This window comes from Girardinichthys multiradiatus, chromosome 14 (assembly GCF_021462225.1).
Source record: "Girardinichthys multiradiatus isolate DD_20200921_A chromosome 14, DD_fGirMul_XY1, whole genome shotgun sequence".
Lineage (NCBI taxonomy): Eukaryota > Metazoa > Chordata > Actinopteri > Cyprinodontiformes > Goodeidae > Girardinichthys > Girardinichthys multiradiatus.
The window spans coordinates 43,618,000-43,631,150 of NC_061807.1; the positions used below are offsets into that span (position 1 = coordinate 43,618,000).

The window sequence follows — 13,151 nt, forward strand, 5'->3', positions numbered from 1 at the left end:
GAATCAATAGCAAAGTTTAACAAGAGAGAGACTCCTCTCTCCTATTGGATGTGTGGCATAGCATATTTATGCAGGTGCATCTTCTGTGAGAATAGTTTGCAGCCTGCAGTTTGTTAGTCATTTCTCCAAGAGACAGACATGAGGAGAAGACTAACTCCAGAGGAGGCTATTGCAGCAGCCTTGCAGTCTGAGGAGAGGAAGGGGGGTTTTCTGAGGAAGATATTAGCAACAGTAAGAATTCATCTGAGGGGCAGGAGGGATCAGAGGAGCAATGGCTGCCCGGCACAGGGGAACCCTGCAACTCAGAGGAGGAGGAGGAGAAGGAGGAAGAGGCAATGGAGGATGGGAGATTTCCATGGAGATAAAAAAGAGGAAATCCTGCGGTCTTCAACAAATGAAGAGGCCCTGCCATCCTTTCCTCCTCCTATCTTGACTCTGGGACCAACTCTCACTTGCCAGAATCAACAGCCCTGAGACTGCATTTGGTATTTTTTTTTTTTTTTCAATGAGGACATCTTGCAGCTAATATTGCACTTCAGGAACCATAGCCAGGACCTTCCAGATCTTTCTGGAACCATGTGTTGTAGCACATGCATGCTAAATGCAACTTACAATAATGTGCAATTTATGCTGTGAATGCATGGCAAAAATCCCAATAAGGAAAAATAAAAAGCTTAATATGTGTGGTAGGTTTTTTTTAATTAAACGTTCATTGCTCCAAAACAATAATGCATCAATCAATCAATCAATCTTGTTGTAAATGTTTGACCAAGTCAAGGCTGTAACAGTCACATCCAAAATATTCCACTTTGATGTTTATTTTTGGAAGATATTACATATTTTGTGTTTTTGTGCTAAAAACAAAAAACAAAACATGTTTTTGGACAAAAACTGCAGCATGTTAGAAGCATAACTCTTTCCAACTGTTTCTCACTTTTACCCTGATTGAGTCATGTGTGCGTCAGTGTTTTCTCCCATTTAACCATCTTCAATCAGTCGACCATTTTTATCAAGGCAGCACATCATTTGGCTGTAAAAATGACTCGACACACTGCAGTCTGTGTGAATGTGCATTCTTGAGTCAGGGTCTGTTGAATATATTAAAGTAGAAAAAGAGTTGAAGCGCAAAAATCTTTTTCATTTCACTCAGACACCAAGACCAAAATGATCGTATGCTGCAACTAATCATGGTTGACGCAAAGTAGTTTCAACAGAGTCTCTACTAATTGCAGAAAAGATCAGTATTCTGTTAAGTTAGAAACATGCTGGGGCAAGTAATTCACGCATAGCGGTGCAGTGCGTCAGATAACAGACTACAGCCTTGCATAGTTTTTTCTTTTAAAGGGTTTATACGTTAGATGTGTGTGTTTTGACTAGGACCGCCGGGCTAAAGCTGAGATGGTGCCTTCTGGTGTACGTTGTACGAACTGAAATTACTAGATGCTTGATAATGCCTCACATAAATCAACCTCAGGGATAACTAGCTATTACACAGTAAAAACTGAATAAAATAATTTACTTGTAACTTTTTATAGATAAAATAAGATTTGCAACATACATAATGTTTTGCTGCCAATTACAATCGGAATTTAGATTTAGAACTTAGAAACTGAATGCTGAGTTTATGATTCATATTGCAATGTTATATGGTATTTGCAGGAAATCTCCCTGTTTTTCTCTTTCCCTTAAATTTTTTGGCCCATTTACACCTTTATGTACCTTCTCTGCAAAAACAACAGAAGACAAGAGAATTTGTCATGCAAGTAATTTAGGTATTTTTTAATGAAAACTTCAGTGGATCTGTGATACCACTGCATATGTAGTATATGGTGTTTGGGCAAATTTGCCTTTTATTTAGTTTAGAACAGTGTTTCTTTTATTTCAGATCAATGATTCTTGTTTGGAGGCACAGATGCTGTACTGCCCTCACTCAGATGATTGTCCCAGTTTAAAAAAAATGCAGTAGTATGATGGACACGGAAGGTGGAATTGTTATATGGTTTCTTTAGAAATTCATCTTCAGTTTAGGCTTTTTGGTGCTAGAAAACTTTTCAGTTATGTTGATTTCAGTCTGCTGAAAATGAACTAGGTTTGGTTTGTTGGTTGCAGACTTTTTTCTCATTTGCTGTTCATACATAGAATGTATATGCAATTCTTGTGAAAATGGCTTATGACCATTATTGAACATCTGTGTATTTTAGTGAAATGTATTGACTTTCTGGTAATTCACAGACAAGGAAGAGGAGAACCAAAGAAACAGTGCACCAGCATTTAACAAGTCTTGCCTTGGAGGCTTTGAATCTTCCAGAGAAGACTGGAACATGCAGCGCAGTAGACTGAAGATGTAGAGGACATCTCAGGTTGTGGACAGCTATTAAGTATATTTTTAGAGATAGATCTTAATTTAACAAATGATCCTGTGAGAAAAAAACAGATGGAGCAGGGAAGTTCATCCATCATTTTCAACTTGAAAGTACAATAGTCTGAAAACTGATACATTAAGGGTCTATGTAAATGTTGATGAACCTGCTCATATTTGAAGCAAATGTAATCACGTTTACTGTAGGTGTATTCAACTTAATTGAGTAATCAACTACATGCATCATTTTATTGAAGTAAAAGCAATCACATAAGGTTTGTTTTAAAGGGAAAACACTACAATGTACCACTTCCAGATTCTTTTATTTGTGACACTCCAGGTAGAGCATTTTTAAAAATGTGTCAAAGGTCATGGGGGTACAGTTCCAGTGAGTGTTATACAAAATATGGAGTTCCAGATCAATTCCTGAAGCAAGCACCAAGGAAAATGATTTGCCAGGTCACCATCCCCACTGCCACGGTGGTCTCCAGCCTGCGCTGCCCAGAGTTGGGCCAGCCCAATTTATAAAGCAGAGTCCTATAAACTTCTTACAATTTTAGAGGAAGTGAAGGAGACTCAAATGGTTCACAGCAATACATTAAATGCCTAGATGAAACAAAAAGATAGTTCAGTTGGTTCAAGTGCCTGAAGAGGTTGTCTTACCTCCGAAAAAAAGAAGATTGAGGTTCAATGAAAAACTAAAGGTTTATATAATTTATTTATTCTTTCCACTGCTGTACATTTAACCGCAAAAAAACTTTTTTTGCAGATCATAAAGGCTGTTTCTTTTTTGTTCTCCCTTGGTTGCCATAGCGGCAGACATAGAGCAACAATTGTGGATGACGCAACAAGGAGGGATGATTAAAGCTATCACAGCAGCTAAAGTACAATATGTTTGGCTGCCATGTGAGTAAAAAGAGACTTGCACCTTTATAAAGTTATTGTCACTTGATTGTCAATTTCTGGATATTTAAAAAGGTCTACACTTCAGGCAAATCTAAAAAAATTTATTAGAATCCAATGATTCCTGCAATGTGGAAAAGGTGGACAGAATTTCAAAGTTATGCAAATTAAATTGAATTCATTATCAAATGTAGAATATTTTACACTTTGTTCATTTACTGATGTGACCTAAAGACTAATCCAAGTATTTGCAAATGTCGTTTATAGTGAAAGAGCAGTAAAAGACCATTAGTTTCCCTTAGAAGCGCTGGCTCTTGGTAAGCCTCACCATCATCACATTTTGCTGATGATCTGGCAGTGGTGACATTTAGATTAGTCTAAATGATTTTGATTACAGTAATGAAGTTCTAAAAGTGGCATTACCATGTTCATTACACATCATCATCCTTATAACCTCACAAGCTCATCCTACATTTTGGGAAGAACTACACCAAATCTCCAACCAGTGGATCAGTGGAGAACAAGTAGAGAATATTTATTGATATGGATTTCTGGGCACCATAATTTAGACTGACCTCACCAGACCTGTCACCAACAGAGACCTCATTTCCTGAAACCCCCTGACAAAACAGGCTGAAAAGTAATTGAACAGCTTGTTTTGTTGAACAGCTTTTGAGAGAGAGCAGTGTGTGGAACAGCAGATACACTGAAGCCGACAGAAGAGCCTGGATCATTAAAACAAAGATCATTAGCAGCCCCCTCTACTCCCAGAAGCATCTTTACAGCTCCTGTTGCATAAAGTGCTTGACATGAATGTCCACGTCCATGTATGCAAACCTTTTTATCCTTGTGGATAAGCATGCACCCGTTCTCATATTATTTAAAAACTAAACTGTAAAACCACATCCCACTCAGAGATGTCTACAGTTTTCACTACAGCCTCATACTGGGCAGTAATGTGCTGGTTTAACACCGTTTACTTAGAGGGAAGAATTAAAGAGCAAAAAAGAACAATTTCTCAACAGGATGAAACTTGTGTATCCTTGTTCTTGAGAGATATTATCCACACTAGGAAAACAGCAGTTTTTTCTTCCCTGTATTTTTTGTAAAATGAGCTTCAGTGATATTTTTCTTCTCGTCCTCTTGATAAGGACATTGTTTTCTTTGTCTGCTGTGTGTTTAGTGCCACACTTTGACTGATATTGTATTGCTGCCGCAAATGGGTAAAGTACACCTAAAAACCTGCAGGTGAGTGTAAAGGTGACCTATTATACTTCCCTTTGAACATTTGGGATAGGTCTAAGGGCTGTACAAAACATGTTTAAGGTTTTAATGAAACTTTTTGCACAAAATGATTCTTAGGTAATGAGATTTCACCTCGTCAGTTTCCCCGATTTGAGCTCCTTTCAGAATGAGCTGTTTTAACGCTCTGTCACGTTTATGCAAATTAGCTGTATCTGGCCATGCCCCCAACCAGCACTTCGTACATGTGAAACTGAAACTTATAGGACATAATAATAAGTGCTTACATTTCTGTCATCTGCAGATTTGCCATCAACAGTAGGGACTGATTTTTTCTTCAGTCTAAGTCTTCCTACAAATCCTGACATGTACTCATGTGAGTTCTCAAAGCAGACCGTGGTGAAGTGATTCGCGCAAACTGGTACTGTGACTCGGCAATGTGACTGGAACAATACCCTTAAGAATAAAATGAAGCTACGAATCTCTGTTATCTAACAGTGGGAGAATGTGCATGGACACATGTGGGTCTTTTCAGCCAACAACAAAACATCTGCCTTTGAGGCCATTGTAAAGCACTTATAAGGTAAAACCACCCGGCGAGACGCGATCCTCTACTGAAAATCAACCAATCAGCGTTTGTGGTGTTCATGGAAACGAAGGTGCAACTGTGGAAAGGAGGGTGTCTGGTTTAGGAACCTTAGGGGTTTCATCTTTTTCATTTCACTTCTGTTTCACTTCTTTAAAAGTGGAATTGGAAGCTTTGAATGACATGCTAAATTCATTGTCATGTTTCCCCCCTGAAAATGTTGTGAACCGTTTTTGGACCTTATAGCCTTTAGCATCTAAATGTTTGCTGGACTGTATTTAATCTTAGTTAAAAGAAAAGCTATTATCAGGTTAAAAATAAAATAATTGTTCTCAAAGAGCTCATAAATGTCTTACTCCTGATCAGGCCTGAGTATTCTGAATATTTGGATTTTTATTTAGTGCTAATTAGGTGACAAAACAACTAAATGATTACATTTTTAAATATTAATACATTTAGATTCTTGTTTCACAACTGAAAGACTGCAGATCAAACATTTAACTGCACCTGCTGAGAGATCACCAACTATAGGATTTGTCAGACCAACTGGATCAAGCTCACAAGGTGAGTTTCCAGGAAGAAACAAACCAGTAGGTGGCGGTAATAGACATTCTCCATTCAGATAGACTATACCTCTGTTCCACTCCCACATAAAATGAAAGCAATATCACTTAAAATACTTCGAGTTCATCCACAACGACTAATTTGGATGGTGTTGACTGTAGTCTTTAGTATACTTATCGATTTTGGAACTTTTCATCATGTGAGTTTGTTTGTGGGTTTTGAAGTACCCTTCACTGTTTGCTTTATTCTAAAAATGGTCATTCTATCTCAAAAGACAACATGTTTGCACTTGACTGCGTAAGCAAAAAGGAAAACATTTTAATCAGAAATCTTAATTTATTTAATTAAGCCCCAACTAAACTACTTAATTTTATAAACTACTGTTAATTAAAGAGCAATTTACCATTATGTTCAAGAAAATGTTCTAAAATATTTTAATAAGCCCCTTCATTATTTTCTGTATTTTACTCTGTGTGGTTCTCGCTTGTCTTTTTCATCACTACATGATTGTAATTAGTTGATGGCTTGTATTTTGTCCAGTTTTTTTTAATCATGGGGGGTAAAAAAAATTGGGCAAAAACTCATGTAATGTGTCCCCAGGTTTAAGTTTAACCAGAAGAGAGGCTTTAGTTGTTTGTTCTCTCCGTTTTTATGTTCATCTTTTTTTTTTTTTACATAGAAAGAAGTAAGACCCACAGGAAACGTAGGTGCTGCCAGTCAGACAGTCATTTTCTACCACTTCTTCCATTGGAACTGTATCACTTTAAAATGACTGGCAAAGATACAACACTCAACATCAAGCTTTCACCATTTCAGGTTTATCTGTCATCCTACCAGATATAACTACTGCTATCAGGATAGAAAAAACTGTCTGTAAATAGTAAAAGACATTGTTTCTGTCCCCCCAAAAATAGGTGACATTAATGACCATGCATCTACTGCTAGTGACGGACACAGCTTTAACAGTTGTTTGATAGGCTCACGTTCCTGTTTGTCATGTTTCTGCTTACTGGATGTAGCACAATGTGATATATAACAAGGTCTGGTCTTGTTATATATTGAAGGTCTGATTTTCTGGCAGTTTTCGTTACAGAATCTTTGGTAGATGATATCTGAGGCGAAGATGTGTGAGGCATAACTCACACCTTGCTTATTAGGTGTGACAGGAGGAGAGATTTTATCATTCTGTTGCAATGACAAGGGAGGAGAAAGATTTACTTTGGACTTGAGCTGAGACAGAGTCAAATGCTGATCCCTCTGAAGCAGCACCACCAGGTCTTTATACATGGAGCGTTGCACTGAAATGGAAGAACATATGTAACAGGAGTCAGGGGCAGTTAAAGTGAAATATTGAAGCTTGAACAGCAGAGTAGCAGTTGAGAATTTAAAGCCTGCATGTAGCTGTTACAGTGCATAGCTGCGTGTGGCATTTTGCCTCATCTCTGGCATCCTAAATCTTGTTAAGGTCAAACGTTTTCCTTGCAACACAAATATCTATTGTGGTTTTAGTTATTATTTAAAGCATGCTTCTATGGTATACTGAACCGAATGTAAAAACTTTTATTAGCAAATATTTAACTTGTGACATTGTGCTCCATCATGCTGGGAAATGCACAGATTACTACAAGATTGTTACTGGATTGTTGGAAGAAGTTGCTCTTCGACCTTATACAGGTCCTTCTCAAAATATTAGCATATTGTGATAAAGTTCATTATTTTCCATAATGTCATGATGAAAATTTAACATTCATATATTTTAGATTCATTGCACACTAACTGAAATATTTCAGGTCTTTTATTGTCTTAATATGGATGATTTTGGCATACAGCTCATGAAAACCCAAAATTCCTATCTCACAAAATTAGCATATCATTAAAAGGGTCTCTAAACGAGCTATGAACCTAATCATCTGAATCAACGAGTTAACTCTAAACACCTGCAAAAGATTCCTGAGGCCTTTAAAACTCCCAGCCTGGTTCATCACTCAAAACCCCAATCATGGGTAAGACTGCCGACCTGACTGCTGTCCAGAAGGCCACTATTGACACCCTCAAGCAAGAGGGTAAGACACAGAAAGACATTTCTGAACGAATAGGCTGTTCCCAGAGTGCTGTATCAAGGCACCTCAGTGGGAAGTCTGTGGGAAGGAAAAAGTGTGGCAGAAAACGCTGCACAACGAGAAGAGGTGACCGGACCCTGAGGAAGATTGTGGAGAAGGGCCGATTCCAGACCTTGGGGGACCTGCGGAAGCAGTGGACTGAGTCTGGAGTAGAAACATCCAGAGCCACCGTGCACAGGTGTGTGCAGGAAATGGGCTACAGGTGCCGCATTCCCCAGGTCAAGCCACTTTTGAACCAGAAACAGCGGCAGAAGCGCCAGACCTGGGCTACAGAGAAGCAGCACTGGACTGTTGCTCAGTGGTCCAAAGTACTTTTTTCGGATGAAAGCAAATTCTGCATGTCATTCAGAAATCAAGGTGCCAGAGTCTGGAGGAAGACTGGGGAGAAGGAAATGCCAAAATGCCAGAAGTCCAGTGTCAAGTACCCACAGTCAGTGATGGTCTGGGGTGCCGTGTCAGCTGCTGGTGTTGGTCCACTGTGTTTTATCAAGGGCAGGGTCAATGCAGCTAGCTATCAGGAGATTTTGGAGCACTTCATGCTTCCATCTGCTGAAAAGCTTTATGGAGATGAAGATTTCATTTTTCAGCACGACCTGGCACCTGCTCACAGTACCAAAACCACTGGTAAATGGTTTACTGACCATGGTATCACTGTGCTCAATTGGCCTGCCAACTCTCCTGACCTGAACCCCATAGAGAATCTGTGGGATATTGTGAAGAGAACGTTGAGAGACTCAAGACCCAACACTCTGGATGAGCTAAAGGCCGCTATCGAAGCATCCTGGGCCTCCATAAGACCTCAGCAGTGCCACAGGCTGATTGCCTCCATGCCACGCCGCATTGAAGCAGTCATTTCTGCCAAAGGATTCCCGACCAAGTATTGAGTGCATAACTGTACATGATTATTTGAAGGTTGACGTTTTTTGTATTAAAAACACTTTTATTTTATTGGTCGGATGAAATATGCTAATTTTGTGAGATAGGAATTTTGGGTTTTCATGAGCTGTATGCCAAAATCATCCGTATTAAGACAATAAAAGACCTGAAATATTTCAGTTAGTGTGCAATGAATCTAAAATATATGAATGTTACATTTTCATCATGACATTATGGAAAATAATGAACTTTATCACAATATGTTAATATTTTGAGAAGGACCTGTATATGAGCCCACCTTTTATCCATGTTCTTGTGAAAAATGGCATGTACCCACCTCGGATAAATGAAAAAAAAAAAAACTGCACGCATAGAGTGCATCAGGGTGCATGGCACAGGACTTATGGTAAGCCCAAGCAACCTGGGACAGCAACAATCAGCAAATCAGGATCCGTCAGACAAAAAAACTTCACACCAGTTACCTGCTCTGCATCGTTGTATTTTCTGCAGACTTTTAGTCTGTTCTTGACATTTTTCTTGAATTGAAAAGGCTTCTTTGCTGCTGTTTCTGCCACATGGTTGTGTGAAGATGCACTTACACACCCTGTTGATGTTGAGCGAGCTCTGCTCCGGTGGCAAAATTGTTCTTGTGCATACTTAGCACTCTTGCACATCCTCCTGCTCTGCAGCTTAACATCTCACTTTGAACTTCGTGACCCAGTAAAATGTTCTTTTCAGCTGCCACAGTCTTAGCAGCCATTGTGACACTAAAATATTTGCTATGAAATAATATGAGAATGAACACTCAGCAGAATAATCTGAAAATAAGCATTTACCGACATAAAACCTCAAGCTAAATAGTTGAAAAACACATTTTTGTCACTGTCAAATTTTTGGCAAAAGATAATTATCAAATATAGGTGGGTAACACTAATATTTTGGGAATAAGAAAAAATAGAGATTAGAAGAATTAAACGTTTAAATAATTTCAAATAATGGCTTATCACTCACCTGAACCACCAAGAATGACCACAAACTTATTGTGCAGAAGCTGCCTGGCTTGGCTCTTTGTTACCAGAGACCTCATGGCTGCACAGCGTTTCACAGCACTGGTGTTTGGGACTAAAGGCACATAGAAAATGTAATGTCATCTCACTGTGCATTAATATTAAGAGGATATCATGTCCACTGATTTGTTTTTGTTTTTTGTATAAACCATTTTTAGTAAGTGAGCACTACATATGCAACATTTTTACTCTAAATAAATCTAAAGGCAGGAAGTTAGTTACACATTTTATCAGCACAGGACAAATTTATGCTCAAACCTGATTGTGTGGCAGTACTTTGGCTCAGAAATACAAGTTGGCTCATATTATGATTGGCTTATTTACACTTTTAAAACTACACTGATCAAAATAAAAAAAAGAAGTTGCATGCATTCGGAGTTTGCACTGCTGGTTTGTAATCAGGTTGTAACCTGAGCTCCAAAATGCAAAAGCAATAGAAGTTATTGAAGTAATAAAACAACAGACTGCTCATCAGCTGAGAAAAGCACCCTAAATAAAGGCAAACGTTTTGCAAAAAAGGGACTCATTAGTGAGCGGCCTTATCGTTCTCGATCTGTAGACTAGTGGGAATGTTGCTCCACGGTTTGAAGTTGGCTTCATGAAGCTCATTCAGTCTGTTTTTGTAATACTCTGTCCAACCATCCAAAAATGCTTTCAACAGAATTTAGATCAGAGGAACATGCAGAATGGTTTTCCTCCTGTAAGAAGTGTTTAATCAGACAGTTAGTATGATTGCTGTTGAAAAACCGGTCATCACTGCACATATGAGATGCTTGCTGTAACATCTCCACATAGTCTCTCCTGCATTGTCTGAAGCTCCATTGAAGTAGAAAGCTCCCAGATCATGATAGAGATCTGCTGCGCTGTGGAAAAAACGCCTCCAGCAGAGTCTTCTTGTCATACCACTAAAGGTAGAAGGCATTATGATCATTTAGATTACATCTATTCCTCAGAGAATTTTACTTTTTTCCATTTTTCTATGTCCCCAGTTTGTTGCCCAAATAGACAGACTTTTGGCATGGGAGGTGACATGGACTTGGAAGAAGTTCTTTTTTCCCCAAAGCCGTCCTCTAACAGATCCTATCTAATCATTATAGGGCTGCAGTCAACATCAGCAAGGACAATAACTTGGATTAAGGATCTGCCTGTGAATCCTGATGGATCCTCCAGCTCCAGTGAGTTTTTTCTCAGTCTCTCGAGGATCTTTTAAGAAACCTAAAATCCCTGTTACCGTATCCAGCTTCTGCAGTTCAGCCATTTTGAACGTGTTTTCTTGTGCAGCTCAACAGTCCTGGCGTGTTCAAAGACAGAACGCTGCTGCTGTCAGGGCGTCATGACGTCATGACAGACAAAATCATGTGAACGTCAAGTTTCTTTGCAGACTTTTAGGCTATCGTGTTCAACTTTTAATGAGCTGAAAAACAGTCCAAGTTTAAATAGTTTTTGACAATTGTTCTATTCTTTTGTCTCTTGCTGCTGTTTTAATAACACCATAATGTGTCATTTTCTCATTTATCTCCATATTTTTAAAGATATTTATCGTCTTGTGACTCCTTCAGGTTCACCGTGGTTTTTAATGCTTCTTTACGTTGACGCTTTGGGTGTTTGGCATGTTGCTACCTGAACGCTGGTACCAAGTTATTTCACTGAAACTTGAGCCTGAAAACCAAACGAGGCAGATAATGTCAGCAACATGTCGGACAGGTGTGACAGGCCGCTTTAAAACACTGACGACAGGACAGCATCAGGTGCGGCTGGAAACAGAAAAACACCTGCGGTATACGCAGAGTTGCACTGAATGTCTCCTTTTAGTTTCATCTAACGTGTTAATATTTGACCTGTTGATGACTTCCGGCTGCACTGCTACCAAACTACGCCGCTTCCCAACCCGTCAGCTAATTAAGAACACCTGTGGAAGGTAGCGTCGTTCCAAAGCCGTGTTGCCAGATCCTGCGAGAAACATCTGCAAAACTATACAGGAAAAATGAACCGAAATCAGGCAGTTTGATGTAAAAATATTACGTAGCTTACCACTGTCTAAAAGGGTTTCTCAGTGTAAATAAGTATGCGGATTCATTTAGAAAGTGCCAACTGAATCTTACACAGGTTAACAGGGGTTTCAAAATATCAGTTTCAAAGATACAAGCATCACTTTGATGTAGTGGATGGAGCTTTTTGTAATCAGTACAGTTGTCACACATTGATTCTACCTTTTATTTTTGTCCAATAAAATATTACAGGTGCTTCTTCACAAATTAGAATACCATTTAATATTGAATTTATTATAGTAATTCAATAGAAAAAGTAAAACAAATTTATGATAAAGAATCATCATACATCATCATCATGATGTATGATATGTTATGGACACCCATTTCCACCATTTTGATGTTAACAAATGTGTATCTCAGAAGAATAGGAATCTTTTTTTTGTTTTTCATCACAGTGCCACAATTTGGCTTCTACAGTATTTTAAATGTTTATTTCTTTTGCTTTGATGGTTCTGGTGTTTCTCCTCTTCCTCTTCACAACAGCTCACACATTCTCTGTGGGGTTTAGATCGGGCCAGTTTGCTGGTGATACCATGTACAGCAAAGCAGATATTGGTACTTTTGACATACCAAGTCCTGCTAAAACATGAAATTGGTATCTTGAAACTCAGGAGCCTCCTACAATGTGACCTTGGTTTGATCCTGTCTTGCCAGACCTCAGAGATTCAAATGATAACACCATACTTAAGGTTTAAATAGCTCGTCTACAGGTAATTATCAGATGAGATGGTGCCAGAGGCTTACGGGAGAAAGTTCAGGAATCACACGACTGTTCAAATATACAGTCATATTCAATAAATAGCATATTACTGAAAAGTTATTTTATTTCAGAATCTCCATCACTAAGTGAAACACATCATGTAGATTCAGGTCACAAACTAATGTTTTCAAGCCTTTATTTCTGTTATTAATTATGATTTTCTGCTTACAGCAACTTAAAACAAGACATTCAAGATTAGAATTTTACATCAGACATATAAAAACCTTTTTTTTTTACAGAAATGTGGGCTTAAAGAGTATGTATAATACCTGCCTAAATGTTATTTTCAAAAGGTACTTTTAATATGACAAACCTCATCAGAATGCATATTTTAATTTATTGAATATGACTGTGTAGATACAAAAAATGATGACATAATAAGCGTAAGGATTATATCAGTTAGTTTTGTCAGACAACAGATGACGGAAGCTTCTCTGGCTTGGAGATGTTAATAGATGAAGAGAAAACTAAATCACACTGCTCCTCCACTCTGCTATTAACCTGGATGTTAAACTTTATCATTGTGGAACATGCAGGCAGTAAGTGTAATAGGAGACAGCAAGTGTTGCTGACTCTATTTTTCTAACTCGTTCAATTCATTTCCGCAGCTCGCTAGCTGAAGG

At 38.5% G+C, this 13,151-nt stretch overlaps 1 protein-coding gene across 1 annotated transcript in view; it reads right to left on the bottom strand.

Annotated features, from left to right (window-relative positions):
* LOC124880296 (PC-esterase domain-containing protein 1B-like) overlaps positions 1-9,767 on the bottom strand; it is a 58,375-nt gene extending 48,608 nt beyond the window's left edge. Inside the window, exons 1-2 of the mRNA XM_047385344.1 lie at positions 9,662-9,767; positions 6,873-6,952 (exon numbers count right to left, since the gene is read on the bottom strand). Coding sequence (XP_047241300.1) covers positions 6,873-6,952; positions 9,662-9,737 — 156 coding nt within the window. The 5' untranslated portion in view covers positions 9,738-9,767. The remainder of the gene's footprint in view (positions 1-6,872; positions 6,953-9,661) is intronic.
* Positions 9,768-13,151: the final 3,384 nt, after the last annotated feature.